Raw genomic sequence first — 20,109 nt, 5'->3', positions numbered from 1 at the left:
GGAATGGATTGATCGGGGCTGCGGAGCTGGGACGGGGGCAGCACCAGGAAGTCCCGCTCGGCCCAAGGAGGGTTGGGGCCAGCTGCACCCTCTCCTCAGAGCCGGGAGCAGTGCGACTGCAGCCCAGATGGGACACGCCCACCCCTCCGCTTCCCTTCTGACTCGGAGAAAAACCACAGGCGCTGGCTCCGCGCCCGCGGGAGCCACGTTTACAGTAACGGCCGGCCGCACGCCAGCAGGGCCCCGGGAGAGTGGAGAGGGCAGAGGGCGTGGACGGCGCCTGGACCAGCCTCGGGTGGCTGCCTCGATGGGCTGGCCTGATGGTGTGCCCCATGCCACGGCGGAGGCCAGTGCTCTCGGCAGCAGCAGAAAGGCAGGGCGCCCACCCCTGCCACTACCGGACGCTGGGCTCTCAGTTCAAGCCACCTGGTCTTCTGTCCCCTGGCCTCCAAGGGGCAGCTAGCTGCCCCCCTGCCCCAGCCCAGATTGGGCCTCACTTCCCCGAGGCCACCGTGGGCCCGAAGTCCTCCTTCCCTTCCTCCTCCACAGAGAACATGACGTCCCCGCAGCTGCCCAGAGGCGGTTCCGTCTCCTGCTCTGGGTAATGGGGGACATGGTCCACCTCCAGCTCCGCCTCCTCAGGCCCCACAGGCCCCACCGGGCCCCGGCCCTCAGACGCTTCTGTCTTCACGGTCCCCACGATCACTGTGTCGGCCTTCATGATGTAGATTTTCTCTGCAAGGCAAAAGGATGGGTGAGGAGGGGAGGCCAGAGCCCAGTACGGGAGCCGGGAGGCAGAAGAGGGGCCGAGTCCCTCCTCCACCACTCTGCTGTGTGACTTCAGGCAGATGACACACCCTTCCTGATGCACAGTACTGGCCCACCTGGAACTTAATGGGGATGCTTGTGATTTTATAGACCCTCTTCGTGGATGGGGAGGGGAAGAAGAGAACGTGACTGGGAAGAAAGGAAGCCGTGGAGGAAGGCCAGCAGCCACAGGGATGAAGCAGCCACAGGGATGAAGCAGCCAGGGATGAAGCAGCCACAGGGATGAAGCAGCCAGGGATGAAGCAGCCAGGGATGAAGCAGCCACAGGGATGAAGCAGCCACAGGGATGAAGCAGCCACAGGGATGAAGCAGCCACAGGGATGAAGCAGCCACAGGGATGAAGCAGCCACAGGGATGAAGCAGCCACAGGGATGAAGCAGCCACAGGGATGAAGCAGCCCTGCACTGCTGGGTGCTTCCCACACGTCAGCTCTGGGGCCTCCACTCTGGTAAGGAGTGAGCCCATTATTGTCCCCATTTTACAGATAAGAACCTGCAGCCTGGCAAGTTCAGACGACCTCCCCAAGGTCACCAGGCAAAAACTCAGAGGAAACTCCCACCCTGCCTGGCTGCCCTTTCTGCCTGAAGTAGACACCTGGGGTGACCAACCTGTCCCACTCTGCCTGGACTGAGTCCTGCATCTCAGGGGCCTCCTCGGGCCAGGCAGATGGAGCCAGCGGGTGGCACCAACAACTCCTCGGCCCTGCTAGTAAGCAGCAGCAGCCAGCGACCCGGACAGCCTCACCGGGGGCAGTCTCTGAGTGTCTTGCTAGGAACCCGGCCCCCAGGGCCCGGTGGCCTGCAGGCGGAGTACGTGCTGGGTAATGGTCACTTGGACAATGACCCGGCACAGGCCCTGCAGATCTCGCCACTGGCTGGTGTGGGCTTCCAGGGCAGCCTTCCCATGGATAGAGACATGGAGGCTCCGGGGAGGTGAGCTCCCCGGGAGGCCGGGAGGCCAGGGCAATGGCCTTGGGATCAGGCCGGGGTCCAGCTACCTACCAGCTGCCCTGCCCTGGATTCTGGATGAGGAAACTCAAGGGGGAACTTGAGCACAGGGGTGGGGCAGCACAGGGGCTCAGGGACCCCTGCTGCTCTGGTGACCCGGTCACACCCCTCAGATTCAGGAACTCCAAAAAGGTTCTCAAGGACTGGCATCCTGGGCCCATTGCATAACACCGGCTATTCTAGTTTGGTTGTTCACACACCCAGGAGAGAGAGAAGTGTGAGAAATAACAGCAAGAGCCGAGGGCAGGAGAGGGGATGGACACACAGGGCACCCCCAGGCCCCAGAGCAGGGAGCAGGCCTCGCGCCCCTGCCCTCACCTTCCACAAGGCCCGTGCACCCCTGGGCCTGGGGAACCCTGACCACAGGGGCTGGAGGTCAGGGAGAGCAGAGGGCAGATAACAGAAGGGATGAGAGGCAGGGGACAGGATCTGGGGGAAGGGGGTTTGTTTGGACAGAAGAAGCCAAGGCTGGGGCCAAGCTGTCACCCCCAAATGTCATAGGGCCAGATCCCTCTGGCTCTGCCCCATCACAGTGCTGCCCACCACCAGCTGTGGAGGGTCTTCCTGCCCCACCCAGAGCTCTTGGTCAGAGGAGGGGGCTCCCTATGTCTGGAGCCCAGGAGGAGAGGAAGCTCAGCCCGAGTTTGGTCCTTGCAGGAAGCTGAACGAGGATGCTCCCCTGGGGCGGCATCCGAAGGACAAGGGTTCACCTGTGCCCCGCTGTCCAGAACCTCCAAGGCCTTCCCTCGGCAGTGTGGCCCACACCCTGCATGCCAGGGAGGCTGCCCACAGCCGAGAGCCTGCAGGAGCCCAGGGAGAGCCAGCCCGGCCCCCTGCCCTGCACGGGCTCCAGCCAGGGTGCTCGGCATGGGTGGAATCAGGACTGATTTCCCCGGAAATTTGAAAGCGAAGCCTTTGGCAATATGTCCCCAAACACATTCTTTTCAAATAAGGCTTCCTGAAAGCTGCGATTGCGAAAGTTTGTTCAAGAGGAAAGACCGTCCTGAGGAGGTCCCACTGCCAGTCTGCCTGTGCCTCTCTGCTGTTGTCTGAGGGCCAGTTACCCTTCCCAGAAGGAGGAGAGGGGGCCCGCCGAGGCCCACCCCCAGGGAGCTCCCAGCCAGGTCGCGGTGGGCAAGTCACGTGCTGGGGCCCCCAGGTGGGGAAGCCCAGGGTCTCAGGGTGTGCAGCCCAGGGCACCCAGACTACACAGGAGAGCAGAGGGCAGGGAAGGCTTCCTGGAAGAGGAGTTTCAGGAACTGACTGCACCCCAGGGAGGGGCGTCGGCTGTTCCCGAAGCTCAGAGCTGAGACGGACGTCTGAAGGTCTTTCTGGTGGACCCCGAGCTCCCAGGCCTCCAGTTTCCAGGGCCCAGCACCCATCCCCTGGGCCACAACCAGGAACCCCCAAACTGGCCGACTCACCGATCTTGTTATTAGTGTGCTCTGTGGACACTCGGGGCTCAGCATCCCTGGGGGACGAGGGGCCCCCAGCCGGGCTGGAGCCCAGCAGGGGCAGGCTGCCCGGACAAGCCGTCCCCACACTGTCACAGGTCTCCACGGCCGGGGGGCTCACGAAGCTCCGCTCTTCTGTGCCTGGCTCCGTCACCAGCCCGCTTCTCCTGGGCTGCGGTGGGAAGGGAATAGGCGCTGAGACAGGTGTCCCCAACTCTCCATGTCCCCAAATAGTGACACCCTCTTTTCTTTACCCCTATAGCCCCCAGGGAGTCTCCCCTCTGCTTTAAAGCTGCCACAAGCAATCCAGGCTTCTTGGCCTTGACAGTATGAGGCACCTGTGCGTAGCACTCCCAGGGACCACAGTGGCTTTTAATTTGTACCAAATAAGGATGGCAGTCAGCAACTCACATGGTCTTTACCACTGTGTGCCGAGCCTTGTTCTAAGGCACTAGCACGCTGACCCTCCCAGCCACCCTATGAGTGCGTGATTTCAGCACCTGCAACTTTAACGGATGAGGAAACCCAAGCACCGAGGAGCCGATACCTGTATCCACATGTTTCACCCAGCACCCCTCCTTCAGCTCCCAGATCGGTGCCCCACCTCATGGCCACGCACAGCCCTGGGAAGCTGCGCACAGGGCAGGCACCAGGACAGGTGTCCTGGTACAGGTGTCTCCTGTACGGTGGCGGGAAGAATCGCTGTAGTGGGGACGAAGCCTGGCCCAGCGCAGCTCTTCCTGAGAGGTGGAAGGGGTCTCCCCAGGAGGCAGCACAGGGGAACCCAAAGCCAGGCTCCAGGCCAGGGAGCCACGGACTAGTACCCCCCCCCCCCCCCGAACCTGTCCAGGCCACCTCGTCCCCTTTGGTCAAATAGGACAACAGCAGCAGCTCCTGTGTGGCAAGGACTTCCTGAGAAAACTTCTAGAAAGCACGAAGCAGGTGGCCAGCATGCAGTTTGCACACAGTAGGTGGCGAGATTTAAGTGCCGCTGGTTTGACATCCAGCTTTCAGGACTTCCCGCTGGAGTTAGAGGAGGAGAGTGGGACACACGGCCTCCTCCTGACCACAGGTCCCTCTGCAGGCCCCGCTGGAATTCCCCTGCAGCCGAGCCAGGAGACCAGGCTGCAGCTCCTCATCCCGGCCCAGCCTGCTGGGCTCTGTGCTCCCATCTGTGGGCATTTGGGAGAAGGGAGTGACCCTGCCCAGCGGCCCTCAAAACCACAGATCCAACAGGAAAGGTGCCAGCTCCAGGCCCTGGGGTGGGGGAGGGGGCGGTCCTTACCGTCAGGTTCCTCCTGGGTCTGGAATCTGCAAAAAGCAAAGAGCAGCCACCTTAACCAGGAGGTGAGGACCGCTGGTCAGCAATCAGCTCCCCAGCAAGGTAGGTGGTGCTGAGCTCCAGGCCAGGGCTCAGGCCCTCCGTCTGCAGCACGGTGGTGGGTTCAGGGCCACATCACCTCCCGATGTGCAGACTCCAGCTGCAGCTGGGGCCCGGGAGACCCCTTCGCTCCCATACCACCCTCACTTCGCACACTGAACCCGCCCGTCTCCCCCACCCCCGCTGCCGGGCACAGGCACAATGGCTGGAGGGGCACACGCCCCAACTGAGCCCGGGAGGCTTCTGCTGGCTGGAAGGTGGCCTGTGGCTGCTGCCACCACCTGGCAGCCTCTAGGGGCTGGACAGCCCAGAACCCCCAGGAGTGCCACGCTGAGCCCACTGAGGGGCCTCAAGACAGGTGACAGAGAGGACGACAGACCCGAGGGAGCTCACCCTGGGCCCTTCCCGAGTCCCACTCTCCCCTCCGCGTCCTCTGCTCAGGCCTGAGCCACCCTTTGTGGTCTCCAGAGGTGCCAAACAAAGGTTCCTGGGCACGACCTTCACTGTTTTTCTGTGAGGGGGATTCGGGGCTGAACCCACGTGCTCTGCCACGGAGCCACGCCCCAGCGCTTCAGGTTTTGTTTTGAGACAGGGCCTCGCTACCTTGCTGAGGCTGGCTTTGAACTTGTGATCCTCCCGGGGCAGCCTCTCAAGTCACCGGGATTGCAGGCGTGCCCCACTGCACCTGGCTCGGGGCACAACCTTGATTTCCTCATCCAAGGCCCCACCTCCATCCTGGTGTTCTCCCATGTGAACCAGGGGCCGGGTCACAGCTGACACTTAATGGCCCACTGGCCATCTGAGAAAGGCAGGGGTGGCACACAGCCATTGGGTCCTCCCCAGAGCAGGCCAACCCAGGCCCAGGACGGACCATCCTATGGGGATATGCAGCCCTGGATGATCCCACAGAGGCCACCCAAGTGACCCAGAATGTGCCATCAGGTGTGCCCACCCGGCACTGCTTCGAAGAGCTCAGCCTCCTCTACGGCGCCTCTAGATCACGCTTCCTGGATTCAGCAGCCCTGATTCCCAGCTGACACACTCGTGAAGGTCAATCAACAAACGAGATAAAATGCCAGCCGGGCTGCAGCGTGGACGCTGGGAGGGTTTGGGAAGTGCTCCTGGGGCAGCCGGTGTGGGCACGTCAGCAGTGGGCAGTGTCTGAGGGGACATGCAAACGAGGCTCACAGGAGTGCTTGTGTGAGGTGGCATGGCTGAGTCTCGGTCTAACCACGTGCCACCCGACGTGTCCTGGTAAATGCTGTTCCCAGCAGAGTGGTCACATTAGGAGGCCACCGCTTGTGACCACTATCCACTGCCAAGCCACCGCTCTGATACTCTGGCCTCAGGCACATAAAATAATGTCAGTGGAGCCCCGTCTTTCTCCTGCGAGAATAAACTGGAGTTTTGTAAACAGCCAGCTGCTGATTGCTGCCAAGTCTTTGCGGGTAGCCAGGAGAAAGAAGTGTGTGACGAAGTCACAAGACAAAAATAGAAGCGGCAATCGACAATCCCAGCCTCAGGGAGGAAGGGGGTCAGAGCTGCCAATGCCCTGTTGGGGGTTTGGGGGGTTGAACCCAGGGGCGTTTAATCACTGGGCCACACCTCCCGCCCTATTTTGTATTTTATTTAGAGACAGGGTCTCACTGAGTTGCTTAGGGCCTCACTAAATTGCTGAGGCTGGCTCTGAACTCACGGTCCTCCTGCCTCAGCCTCCCAAGCCCCTGGGATTACAGGTGAGCATCACCATGCCCAGAAGGTTCCATCTTTTTAAGATCCGACTGCAGTGAACCTCAGCGCTCCCTTTGGCCCAGGACACCTTCCTGGGGGCCACACCCTCAGGAAGCGTTCTAAGGAGAACCCAAGGCGGTGCACAGCAGTCCTCCCAATAACAAGCACTTGAAAAGCAGCCAGATGCCCAGCAATGGAGCCTCCTGCAGGAAACCAACACTCTGTCTTCACTTCTCTGAGCCTCGGTCTCCTCATCTGGAAGTTGGGAGGGGCTCTCTGACGGCTGTGCCCTGTGCTGAGTCACGCTCAGCACCTGGACCCTTGGTGTGACGAGAAACGGTGCTCTGGTCTTCCGCCCCCACACCCAGAACCCCGGTCTCACGCAGGAAAAATATTAGACCAATCCCAGCGAGGGGGCATCGGGCAAAATACCTGGCCAGCACTCCTGCAAGCCGTCCAGGCCACCAGGGTTAAGGACAGTCTGGGCCTCACGGGCCAGAGGAGCTGAAGGGGCTGAGAGGACTGCAGATGAGGGCCGTGGCAGCTTAGGAGTCAAGTGAGCGTGACGACGTCTGGGTTTCAGCGAGGGACGACGAGTCCACGTGGGTTGTTTATTGTGACCAACGGGCCACACTGGTGTGGGGACTCCTGGCGGGGGCTGGGGGACGCTGTGCTACCTTCTCAAATGTTCCATAAATCTAAAGCGCTTCCAAAAAGTGAAGTGCATTTAGAGTTGCTTTTTTTCCCAATCTAATTATGACCAAGGGAAGGTGCCAGGATGCTGCTGGCACTCGTTGGTCCCACAAAGCCTGGGCGTTAACTTGGCTGGCGCTCGACCTCGCGGACTAGCAAACTGGCAGGCGACACCGGCACTTGGAAACAAGTGTCAAATGACAAAGGTAATGAGGCAGGATCCAGAAGGTTCCGTCTGCAGCCCTGTTACAACCCACAAGCACTCTGATAAAGACCCAAAGCAAATCTGGCCACGGGCAGAGGTCAGAGTCCACCAAGCTGCTGCGGTCTGCTTCATTTACGGGTTCCTTGCCTTTCGGAATAACCACGATCTTCCCAGAAATCAGCCCAGCACCCAAGTCCAGGACACACTGTGCAGCAGGGGCCCCGGGACAAGAACGGGGCTGCCCCGAAGGCCACGCTCAGTGAGTCGAGTGCCAAGAGTCCCTGAGTCCTGACGCAGGTGTCCCCATCCCCGTCACCACCCTCCTGCAGCGCCCCCCTCTGGTGGGAAGCAGGGAACCCCACAGACGGAGTGCAGTGTAGAGGTTCAGCCAGGCTTTGGTGCCAGGCATCCCCGGGTTCACACCTTGGGCTCCTTGGAGGGACGATGCAGGAGGGGCTCAGGGACCCAAGGACAAGATAAGCCAGAAGTTTCTTAGAATTAAGAAGTGATACACGCCTGCCATCTGAGCAACTCAGGAGGCTCTGGGAGAAGGACTGCAAGTGAGAGGCCAGCCTCAGTAACTTGGTGAGACACTACTTCAGAAGAAAAAATAAAAAGGTTTAGGGATGTAGCTCAGTGGTAGAGCACCCCTGAATTTAATCCACCATACCAAAAGAGAAAAAGGGTGTCCAAAGCACAAAGAGATGGGGACGTGCCACACAAGGGCTCGGGAGCCAGTTTGAGGGGACCCCTGCTGACCAATCCGGGCCAATGACCTCATAGTCTGTTACAATGGTGGTAACAGATCATGACAGGTCACAACACATTGAACGAAACAGGAACCCACGCATCCACACGGCTATAAATGTACAAATGAAGAAAACGAAACCTGGTAAGAACTGGTTGCTGACATGTCTCTGGGGCTGGGGATGTGGCACAGTGGCAGAGCACTTGCCTGGCGCGTGAGGCCCTGGGTTCCATCCCAGCATTTAAAAAAAAAAAAAAAAAAAGACTGAGTCCGAAGAGATGGCCATTGCCACGGGAGAGAGGACCGCACAGTTCTGGGGCCGACCGCAGCTCCCAGGCGTGCTGAGGCACCAGCACCAGGCAGGGACGGGTGGGAGGCCAGCCGGGCCCTGGAGGGCCCAGCAGCTCTTCTGAGATCCCCCAGCAAAGGCCTGAGCCACAGCAAACCCCCCGACGACCTCACGTCGGGCGCCTGCCAAGCCCCCCGCCTCCCCGCACCCTCCGAGGGCCGGCACAAACGTGCAGCGGGTAGACAGTGGCCCAGGCGGGAGGAGGCTCCCTAGCGTGAAGGATAAGTCTAGACTTGTGGTTCTCCAGGAGCGGTTTTGCCCCCGGGGGCCAAGTGACAAGGTCTGGAGACCTTTCAGCTGTCACAGCCGGGGCACGTGACTGTCCTCTCCTGTGCTGCTGGACATCCTGTGAGGGGGAAAGAGCAGAGACTCATCTGCTCCATGGCGCCGAGGGTGAGAAACCCAGGGTGACGCAGAACCCGGCCCAGGGTTGGCCAGGCACGTGGCCCTCGGCAGGGTGACCACGCTTTCCTGTGCCTCGGGCTGCTCGTCTGCGAAATGGGGTCGACGGTAGGTGCCTCGCAGGCTGCTGCGGGCATTGAAGGAGACCTGCCTGTCACCAGGACACGTGCGGTGAAGTCAAGGCCACCCGGGAGACGGCCGAGCCCCACAGCGCCCCTGCGGAAGTCCCGGATGCGCTGGGCGGGAGGCACATTCCCAGCCACTCCTCCTCAGCCCATTCCCGCAGGGGCCCCGTCTGAAGGCAGGAGGGCGAGGACAGGTCTGTGCCCCCAGCGCCCGTGAGCCAACAGGAGGCTCCAAGCCAGGGTCCAGAGCATCGCCCTGCCGTCTGTGCCTACCCCGCGTCCTGCGTGCCTGCTGTCCCCTCCCTTCTCAGGCCTGGAAACCCAGACCCCAGAGAGCCACAGAAGCCCAGGGGCCAGAAAGGGCCTGAGGCAGAATGTCCAGCACCGAGTCTGGGCTCAGGTCCCCCGGTCTGGCCTCTTGCAGAGGGTGCCTGGGGCCTCCCCACCCCCTTTTGTAACGAAACTGCTCATTTGAAGGTTTAAAGAAAAAAACAAACTGACATCAACGGAAAGTCGAATACTAGAAAAATGTCAAGAAAGCAAAGGGCGGTTTCGGTGAGCCCGGAGCCCGACGGCTCATGGAAACAGGCTTGAAACCATCAAAACAAAGCCCTGAGAGGGAGCCAGCCCTGCCTGGGAACCACCGAGTCCAAAACACGCCTCGCGCGACGGTGTTTGTTCCCAGGTCGAGAGTCAGCCCACCGCAGGCTCTCTGAGGGGGCTGGGGACTCTTGGGACAGGGGCAGTGATCGTGTCTCCAGGCACTGGGCACTTGGGAGGGCACTGGGTGGTGGACAGAGCTGGGGGGGGGGTGCAGGACGGAGGCCCCTACAGCAGCCGGACTAGAATCCCAGGGAGCAGCACCCCCGCTGGCCGTGCTGCTTCCGGTCAGCCGCCCTCCACCCTCTGAGCCTCGGCTCCTCCCTGCGAAAGGACCAAGGGTCCTGGGAGGCTGCCGCAGAGGCCAGCAGGCCAGGCAGCTCCCCGGTCTTTCAGTGCCAGCCCAGGCCTGCGGGGCGCTGAGGAGGCCTTGTCCTGCCTCCAGGGGAGGGCAGGCCCCGGCACAGGGCGCCCCAAGTCCCAGTGGAAGCTAGAGACCCCCGGCCTGGGCTGGGTGGGTGGGGGGAGTCAGGAGCCCGGACTGCTGCCTGGAAGAGTCAGCCTAGAGGGTGGGCGGTGACAATAGCAGGGACTGGGAAGGGCTCAAGCCACCAGGGACCATGAGGCCTGGACTCCTGGTGGGGAAGAGGCCCCAGACAGGCCACCTGTGGGCCTACAGTGGCTGCCGTCAACCGCTGCTGTGCCGGGTTCACGGGCGAGGAAAAGGAGGCACAGGCATCAAGCCACTCGTCCAAGGCCACGGAGCCTTAAGCGGTGGAAGCAGGACCCGGCCTGCGGGCTGCCCTCTTCACCCTGCGCCCACCCAGGTGCTGCTCAGTGAGAGGAGGGAGGGGGAGAGAGCAGGGAGCCGGTGTCCTGGTGCCAGGTGGCGAGGATGGGACAAGGCGGCTTGGCGACCTGCATGCCAGCCGCACCACACATGGCGCATGGCCCCCAGCCCAAACCACCACCAGCTTCCTCCTGGGGGACGTCCCCATTGCGGATGAGCTGGAGAGAGGAGGGGCGCACAGATGGGCCTGGCTGGGCTGGAGGGGCCCAGAGTGGCCCCTGGGCCGGGACACTTACCCACAAGCTCCAGCTTGGGTGGGAAGGCCGGGGCTGGGCAGCATAGCTGGAGCTCTGCAATGACACCAGGAGGGGGCTTGGCGCTGGTCAGAGCGCGGGGCAGGCAGGGACCCTGGCCAGGCTGGCGCGGAGCAGGCATCCTCCCCAGGCCCCCAAGGACACATCCACTCACTCTGCAGAAACCGTCTCCTGCAGGCCCTCTGGTGACACAGGAGGAGGAAGCTGGAACCCACCACCAGCACAGGTACCATAACCATCCAGAAGAGCACAGGTCCTGAAACACAGAGGTGGCCTTCGATCCGCGCCCCACAGCCCTGAGCTGCAGGCCTTCACTACAGCCACGCAGGACAACCCGAGCCGCAGACTACTTCCTCCTTCTCTTGGAACATGGATCCCATGGTGGCTAACAGCGGCTGGTCTCCCAAGCCAGAGCTATATCTGACCCAGCCCTTACCTGCCTGCCCTCCCCACGTGGCTCCAGGAAGCTGACTGAGATTTGTAGTTGCCAGAAGAGCAAACCATTTTAGAGGGTGAGAAACTGAGATGTCAAGCAACCTGAAGAAGAAACTGAGGTTCAAAGGAACAAAGTCTAGGACTGTGGAGGAGGGTGCAGTGCCAGAGCCAGGGCAGGGGTACGGTCACTGAGAGGACAGAGTGGAAGGTTAGATTGGGCACGTTTCTCAGCCACTCCTCAGAGAAGCAAGGGGCCTGCCCTGCATGTGAGCACGCTGGGCAGGTCAGCCACCATCACTATCCCCACTGAACAAAGGAAGGAACCAAGGCCAGCCCAAGTCACCCTGAGGGACCCTGAAGGAGAGTCACCACCCAGGCCAGACCAGGCGGACTGGAGCCCGTGCTCTTAATTGCTATCTGGATATAGGTCTGGGGTGCCACCCTGGGGTTTTCTAACAAGTTCCCGGGTGGGCCCAGGGTCATGATGGACTTTTGAGAACTACTGGCTTGAGAACTACCACCACCTAGTGTTGGTGGCTGGAATTGCCAGTCCTAAAATGGATGGGGGGTTAACAGTTCATAGGAGCTCAGGCAGTAGGGACATGGCCCATGTGCCTCACTTGTGCTAACCGCATGCTGCACACTTACAACCCTGCACGCCTGTGAGGTTTCCGTTTCACAGTTGAGAAAACCGAGGCCCAAAGGAATTACGCAACTAGTCAGGGTCATGCAGTCACTCAACAATATTTTCTGAGTAGCCATTGTACCCATAGGGATGGGACATGAGAAAACAATCCCCATGCACAATACTTAAAGAAGAGGAGCTGGGAGCAGTGGTACAGACTGTAATCCAGTGACTCGGGAGGCTGAGGCAAGAGGATTGTAAGTTGGAGGTCAGCCTCACAACTTAGCTAGAGCTTGTCTCAAAATTATAAAATAAAAAGGGCTAAGATGTCACTCTGTGGTGGAGCACCCTGGATTCCATCCCCAGTACCAGGAAGGAAGGAAGGAAGGAAGGAAGGAAGGAAGGAAGGAAGGAAGGAAGGAAGGAAGGAAGGAAGGAAGGAAGGAGGGAGGGAGGGAGGGAGGGAGGGAGGGAGGGAGGGAGGGAGGGAGGGAGGGAGGGAGGAAGGAAAGAAAAGAAAAGAGAGAAAGAAAGGAAGAAAGAAAGAATGAAAAAGAAAGGAAGGAAAAGAGAAGAGAAAAGAAGAGAAACAAAGAACAGTCATCATCACCATCAGGGGCTGGGTTGTGGCTCAGTGGTAGAGCGCTTGCCTAGCACATGCAAGGCACTGGGTTCGATCCCCAGCATCACAGAAAACAAAATAAATATACTGTGTCCATCTACAACTAAAAATATTTCAAAAAAAGAAAAAGGAAAAAAAGGACAGTCATCAGCAAGCAACCCAGCCTGGGCCTTAAGTCACGAAGCCAGAAGCCTTGATTCCCAGCCCCAGGCCGCTCCTCCCGGCCCCTGCTCCCCATCCTCACCTGGGTCCAGGATGGGCTTCCCAGTGGAGGGGAGAGAGCCGGTGGAGGCAGGCAGCGTCCGGCTGCTGTGGGAGTCCACCAGGGGGCTCAGGGCAGGGGCCGTGCTGCAGGGAGTCAGGCGGGGGGGTGATGGAGTTAGAAGAGGCGAGTGTTTCTCTGGAGGAGGTGCCGACAAAGCCTGGATCCCCAGAACCTCTGCCCCCATCCGTGCCAGGCACTCAGAGGGCGAGGCTCCGGCCTCTGCTTTTCAACGGTGCCAGCACAGGGCCCAGAGTGGCTGTGGGCTTGACATGGAGGACCCAGTCCAGGCCCCTGCTCCGCCCCAGCCCGGCTGCCCCGGCACATCCCAGCGGGGCGGGGCAACCCCAGCTCGGAGGAGAAGAGGGGACGGAATCACCTGGCAGGAGCCTCACGGCTTCCTGGGGTGCTGCAGCTCTCGTGGGTCCCCGGGGGAGGCGGCTCATGGGTGGGCTCCCCCTCAGCCACACCTGTGGGGTGGGAGGCAACGTGGAGTCAGAGCCGAGAAGGCGCCTGGGGTCCCAGGGAAGACTTCACGGGAACTGGGGACCCGCAGGGAGGCAGCCATTCCGGAGACCATTGACCAAGACCTTCAGATTTGTGTTTCAAAAGATCAAACCGGGGAGGCTGTGTTTACCGGGGAGGGGCCTGGGCGCTAGCCTCTGATTTCACCCATCCCACTCGTCCCTCTCCGACTCCGTCTGTCTCTTGAGCCACTCGCTCCTGCAGGGAACACCAGGTCCGACTGACGCGCATCCTGACGGCAAGAACAGCCAGCCTTGCAGCACAGGTGACCTGTGATGAGCTCGTCCTCCAAGCAGGGCAGTGTCCCCAGGATGGAGCCCGGGCCGCCCCCGGGGCATAATGGGAACCCAGGGGTCCCCTCAAGTGAAGAAGCAGGATCACCCTCTGCCAGCTAGCAAAGGCCCCAGCCTGGCCTTTGTCCCTTTGCTATAAAACCTCCACCTTTCTGTCAGCCTCTAGGACAGGGCTAGGGTCGCTGTGCCTCCAGGTCTGTTCTCCCGGTGTGGCCACACTGGTCAAAGCTGCGTTCCTGCCCTTCGCCACGGCTGGTCTCTCTTGGGCGTGTTGGAACGGGTGGCTGACCGTCACCGCGGGAGTCCAGTAACAACCTGAAATCCCCTGATGTTTAAAGGTAGCCTTAATTTTTTAAAGGACTTTTTTTTCTTTTTTCAACTTTATTGCAGCATAATGTTTTCTGATTTTAAACGCTGGGTATCACGCCCAGGGCCTCGTGCACGCCCGACACAAGTGCTCCACCGAGCTGCACCCAGCTCCCAGGCGTGATTCACGTACCAGAAAAAGTCCCCTCAGCGCGCTGTTTAGTGAATTCTGACGCAGGTCATTGGAACTCCAATCAAAACAGAATCCCCAAAACCCCAGAAAGTTCCCTGGTGGCCCTCCTCACCCAGTCAGTCCTCCCCAACCTGCAGGCACAGCCAGCCACGACCTGCTTCATGTCCTCACGGTGAGTCACCTGTCCCAGAGTCTCACAGACGCAGACTCACTCAGCATGGGTTCTTGGGTGTCTGCCTTTTTTTAGGTGGAACAATGTCTCTGAGATTCACTCAGGTTGCAGGCACCGAGCCTTTATTGATGACAGCATGCTATCAGATAGCTGGACCACTGTCATGTGCTCACGAACTGATGGACACTGGGCTTGTTTCTAGTTTGAAGCTCGTACAGATAAGGCAACACATCATTTCCCTTCTCTCCTGCCCAGCAGGGGTGGCTGGGTTGTGTTGGCCAAAATGTCTTTGGGGGCCAGTTCAAAGCTGGTCGCCTCTGAACTGATCGTCACCACGCTGTACAGATGTAGAGGCACAGAGCTAAAGACAGAGTCAGAATGCAGGGATGGTGAGGGACAGCCCGGGGACCCTCCACTAGACCACACCACCTCCTGCCTGCGGCCTGGGAACCTTCCTATAAGTTTACCATTAACTGCTTTTTTGGAGCAAAAAAATTTGGCCCGCATTTGAAGCAGGTTGTGACTAATTACTACACCTCTCTACCCCACAGCCCTGGTGGCTGCACTTCTTCTTTGATGTGGTACAAAGAAACCCCCCAACATAGACTTCTCCTTTCCAGAAAGTTCTCACAATGCTTCTAGAATTTTTCCTGAAACACAGAAGAAACAGTGAGACCCGGATTAATCCCCTTGGGTTGCTCGGGTCCTCGGGAACTCTCCTCTTTCGGGAGGTCTCCAGACAGATGCTGTATCTTTCCATCTGTTTCCTGGATTACTATTACCTGACTCAGCTGAGGTCTGGTGGCCTGAGGGTATGGGAAGTTATGTAATTTGTGAGGAGAGTTTTTCTACATTAGTAAGTCAGGATTTTTGAACTGGCATTTGAAATGTCATTGGACTTCAGTGAGGTCTACTTTGAGAGGACAGAGGAGCTCTGGGGCTCAAACGCACTGAGGGTATCTACACCCAGTTGGTGCCATGAGGACAGAGGCCCACCTCTCCCCACAGCAGCCGGGTATGGCTGGGAAGGCCCAGGGTCTGAGCTGCTGTTGAGATACCTGCTGTCCCTCCTCTAAGCACAGAGACGGGCCCAGCACTCCTTAGGCGCCTCTCCTTCCCTCTCCAGAGGGACTGTAACTTTCCTCCTTCCTCCCTAGGTTAGTGCCCTCCCCGTTTTTCTGCTCCTTGGGATAGGGAGGTAAGGAAGAGGCACTGTCTAACCTCTAGGGAGTCTGACTGTGTTCTCTAGTAAGGGTCTACTAGAAGAGGCAGGGAGGTCTTTCTACTTTTAGGCTCCATTTACGAACTTAAAAAAAAATACACTGGGGGGGATCATGAACTGAAATTGATTTCCATGCATCTATGTTTGTCAGGATGAACCCAACTACTGCATATAAACACAAAGCTCTAGTTAAAACCAACCAAACAAACAAACAAAAAGGATATTATTTACCAGACTAAAATACTTCTCTTTGAATTCACTTCCTGGGCCATTTTTAAATTGTCTTACCTTCAAGGTGAAATAGACTCTCTTTTTGTACACCCAGCCATTGCTTAAAATTATGAAATTTTCATCTTCGTATTTGGATTGTAAATTTCTCATCAGCTTTTTGTTTTCCCTGGAGTTTTTGATTGCCTTTCTTTCTTTCCTTTTAGGTGGTTATTGTTGTTGAGAAAAGAATAACGTGCCTTCCCCACATCCTCAGGCTTTTCAACTCTAGTAACCGTGAAATGCACAGCAAATGTCCCTTTTAGTCCTGGATACACTTCCCTGGAGCCTTCCATCTCCCTGCTCTGACCTGGCTCGTCGGTCCTGCAGTGAGTTGTCATTCTGGGACTTTTCCTTCTTGCTCTGCTGGGGCAGAGTCACTGTGTTTGAGGTTCCACGGATTCTTCTTTTTGCTTTTCACCACCTCATTTAGCTGCATTAGATCTTCAAACAGCTTTCTACGAGATGATACGTGAAGAAAATTTCTGAAATTTTACACCTGAAAATGTCTTTATTCTGCCTTGAAATTCAATTGTAATTTAGCGGGGTACATCATAGGTTCTGAACTAAGACGAAGGGGGTGTGGTCCTGTGGACAGTGCTGAGGGCCGACCCCCGGGGTCCCTGCACTCCAGCTTTAGCCTGTGCTTTGCTCCCTCCATAAAGCAAGGTGACTGAGTCAGATCGGAGATGCCCAGCTTTGACCTGCCCATCAAAGACATTCTGAGTGTGTGACCAGCACAGTGATCCAGTCTCCCACCTCCCGCCTCGTATTTACTCATGAGAAATGAAAACATCTGTTCGCCCAAGACTTGTCCAGGAAAATGCGCAGCCACATTGGTAATAGCCCTAAACCGGAAACAATCCAGGCATCATCTGAGGGGCATGGAGGATAAGTGGAGGCACGTCTTCACACCTGGTGTGGACATTTTCTCTTGTCCTGCTCTGCTCTTGGTTGGCCCTTTGATCTGAAATCTCTATTAGTCAAGTCAAGTGCACAGAGAAAGTCGGGGTGACATTGTGGGTGTAAAGACCGTGGCACACAGTGACCGTGCCAGGAAAAACAGGGGGCAGAAGCCCCACGGTGGTAGGGGGTGCAGAGGAACCAGGACGCCTCTGCTGACGGACCTAGAGCCAGCCAGTATTTGTACTGGGAGGGCCACATCAGGCGGCCACCCACCCGAGGCCACCAAGGCACTCTGGGAACACCACCAAGGCAGAATGCACGGGAGGTCCCCGCTCGCACGCTGTTGACAGGCTGCAGAAGAGGAGGAGACGCAGGAGAAGAGGCAGGAGACGAGGCTGCTGCGGTGGCCCTCCAGTCCACTCTACAGGCCATGCTGAGTACCACACCCACAGAAGTGCTTCAAGTCCTGTCCAGATGGCTGTGGCCAAGAGGCACAGGTCCCTAATAACCACACGTCTACAAGTCATTTTTTGTCCCCTGAAGTCTCACTGCTCCTTTCTCTAGCACCATGCTCACTTCACAGATGCAATGAGGTCTTGAGCTTTCCCGTGGATGTGTCAGTGTCGACTTCTCTTCTAATCCTGGGTTTCCTGCTGCTTCCTCTGCAGCAGGTTTTTCTGCCTGTTCATCCTGATATTCTCTTCCCCAGTGCTGGTTCCCTTCTAAGCCTCAAGATCTCGGCTGTTTATTCATATTTATTAACAAAGGACCCTGCTGAATATCCAGTTGTTGGGGATTTCCTTCTGCTGTGGTGTTATGTGTCCTCTTCGTGACGGGACTCTTGCCTGAGTAGGGACTGAGTGCCTGGACCTTGGGTGGGACATACAAACTGGCAGACTTTGTTTTTGGACTGGCCACAAAACCAAGAGGGCTTCACCAAGCCAAGAGCAGAGTGGCAGCTTCGTGCTGGTTCCCTAGCTTCCCCTCAGTGTCCTTATCAAGAGCTGATTGTCTTGCAAAGGGACAAATACTCAGTCCCTACAGCCTGGCGGACGTCCATGCTGTGACAGATTCCCATGTTTTCCTTTCAGGACGTACTGAGCGCACACTGTACCCTGGCCCACCTCCCACCCCTCCACGTCCCTCAGCCTGGAGCCCCTCTGGAGGTGAAGCAGCTCTTACATCAGGGGGCCCTCACTTCTGCATCCCTTACCCGGTGACCTTGGTGAACTGTCCTCCACTGAGTGACCTCTGTCACCACCTTCCCATCCGTCTCCAACTTTCTAGAAACTAGCTGAAATTGCTCAGCTGCCCACCCATAGGGACTTTTCTTCTCTGCAGCCTGCAAAGCTCGCCATCTTGAGATGGAAGCCTCTTCAGAAACTTCGTTCTTCTACCTGAGGTCATAAAACAGCCTTGCAAACACGTCAAGGAAGGACCAGCCCAATCATTTCAGGAAAAAGAATTTCTAGGAAAAAAATCATCAGAACCTCCTACCAAAATGCCAGAGCTGGATTTTATTTTATTCACTGGATCCAACTCTGTGAGGAAGCGAAGCCCAAGCCTGAGCTAGTGACAGCTGGGGTTGAAGGTCAGCTGTCCCACTGGAGGCGGGGAGAGGCTCAGCAGGCCAGGCCCTCCACCCCTTGGCTAGGGGTGGGGATGCTCACCCTGGGGTTGGACGACCGTTCCTGGTGCGCAGGCTGGGCGGGCGACGCAGCGGGCACAGGAGTTGGTGGCTGACGTGGCGCAGAACATGCCGGGCCGGCACTCGCAGATGCGGGGGGAGTTCCGGGAGCAGGGCGCCTTCTCCACGAGGTCATCTGAGGACAGAGAGCAGCTTGTGGAGATGGACAGGACGAGGGCGGGGGGTCCAGGAGCCTCCCAGAGGGCAGAGAAAGGTTTGTGCAGAAGAAAACAAGGGTCCTGGCCGTTCTGTGGGGAAGAGCCCAGCATGCTCCGGAGCAGCCTCCTGCGTGGAGAAGGGGCGCTGACCGCAGAGTAGCCAAGGGCGAACCACTGCAGGCACGGGCGAGTGGGCCGCCGGGATGGAAGGGCAGGGATGCCCGCGCAGGTGGGAGCTTTGGGGGTGTGGGCTGTGTGAACCCCTGCACGACATCAGCGAGCAAACCATATGTCACGCATTGCAGGTGAGTCACAGCACCAAAAAGCTGTCAAGACCAAAATCTGGGGACAGGTGAGTTGTCTTAAGGAACAGGGCTCTGACCTGGTAATTTTTTCAGACCAGATCACAGTACATAGCTGTTCCCGAGTCTTTCTACTTCAGAATGTGTTTGAATGTGTGTGTGTGTGTGTGTGTGTGTGTGTGTGTGTGTGTGTGTTTGTGTATAAATTTTTTGTTTGTTTGGTACCAGGGATTGAACTCAGGGGCACTCGAACACTGAAACACATCCCCAGCCCTATTTTGCATTTTATATAGAGACAGGGTCTCACTGAGTTGCTTAGCACCTCATTTTTGTGAGGCTGGCCTTGAACTCATGATCCTCCTGCCTCAGTCTCCCTAGCCACTGGGATTACAGGTATACACCATCATGCCCAGTTATGTTTGATATTTTTAATGATAAAAAGTTTTTTTTCCTCCCAAAAGAAAACAACAAAAGAAAATAAAACACTAGAGGTTTGAAAAAGAAGTGAAATAATACATTTATTTATGTTTGGGAATTTTTTTTTTTTGCTACCAGGGTTTAAACCCAGGGATGCTTAACCACTGAGCCACATCCCTTTTTAATATTTTATTTAGAGACAGAGTCTCTAAGTTGCTGAAGGCCTCATTACATTGCTGAAGCTGACTTTGAACTCGGGATCCTCCTGCCTCAACCTCCTGAGCCACAGCAACTCACAGTGTATTTAACAGTGTTCCTGGCGCTTGATCCAGACTACCAATAATAATAACTCTCAAGGACTCTGAGATCAGGGCTATTATTATGCCCATTTTTCAGAGGAGAAAACCGAGGCAGAGAGAAGTTAAGAAACTTGCTTGAGCAGAGAGCCGTGGTGCACACTCAATCCCAGGGACTCAGGAGGCTGAGGAAGGAGGATTGCAAGTTGGAGCCAGCCTAGGTGACTCAGTGAGATCCTGTCTCAAAATAAAACAAAGGACTGGGGGTGCAGCTATGTAGCTTGGTGGTACGGCACTTGCCCAGCATGCACAAGGCCCTGGGTTCAATCCCTGGGTCCCCAGCGTGCCACACACACGTCTCTCTCTCTCTCTCACACACACACACACACACACACACACACACACACACACACACGAAGCTTGCTTAAGCACTGGGGGTATAACTAAGTGTCCAGTGCTTACCTAGTACTAAACAGGAAAAAAAAAAAAAAAAGAAGAGAGAAAAGAAAAAGGAACCACCCCTGGGTCTATAGCTATCCCTTCCTCTGCCCTGCAGCCTGTACGTCAGAGGGTGGAAGGAATCCTGGGCTCAGAGCCGTCTCTGCTCTCTCCATCTGATCTGTGGCTACAGCGGATTTTCTCTTCACAAAAATGGCTGCAGCAATATTTCGGGACCTGTCTGCCCTTCCAGGGCCTTTGCGCTTACCCCAGCAAGAAGTAAAATGCTTTCCTGCCTTCATTTCCCGCAAGGTCTGTGACTGGCTCAACAGACAGCAAGTGGCAGAAATAACACC

At 57.4% G+C, this 20,109-nt stretch overlaps 1 protein-coding gene across 3 annotated transcripts in view; it reads right to left on the bottom strand.

Annotated features, from left to right (window-relative positions):
* Window positions 1-303: 303 nt before the first annotated feature.
* The window catches only part of TNFRSF8 (TNF receptor superfamily member 8), a 61,867-nt gene continuing 42,061 nt past the window's right edge, over window positions 304-20,109 (bottom strand). For all 3 annotated transcript variants that reach the window (XM_079118509.1, XM_079118510.1, XM_079118511.1), the window contains 8 exons: window positions 18,126-18,278; window positions 12,951-13,041; window positions 12,554-12,657; window positions 10,782-10,883; window positions 10,610-10,663; window positions 4,575-4,600; window positions 3,260-3,461; window positions 304-735 (listed from right to left, as the gene is read on the bottom strand). In XM_079118509.1, the coding sequence (XP_078974635.1) occupies window positions 494-735; window positions 3,260-3,461; window positions 4,575-4,600; window positions 10,610-10,663; window positions 10,782-10,883; window positions 12,554-12,657; window positions 12,951-13,041; window positions 18,126-18,278 (974 nt within the window). In that variant the 3' untranslated portion in view covers window positions 304-493. The remainder of the gene's footprint in view (window positions 736-3,259; window positions 3,462-4,574; window positions 4,601-10,609; window positions 10,664-10,781; window positions 10,884-12,553; window positions 12,658-12,950; window positions 13,042-18,125; window positions 18,279-20,109) is intronic.

This window comes from Sciurus vulgaris, assembly GCF_902686455.1.
Source record: "Sciurus vulgaris genome assembly, chromosome: 1".
Lineage (NCBI taxonomy): Eukaryota > Metazoa > Chordata > Mammalia > Rodentia > Sciuridae > Sciurus > Sciurus vulgaris.
This window is presented reverse-complemented; position numbering and strand designations above follow the sequence as displayed.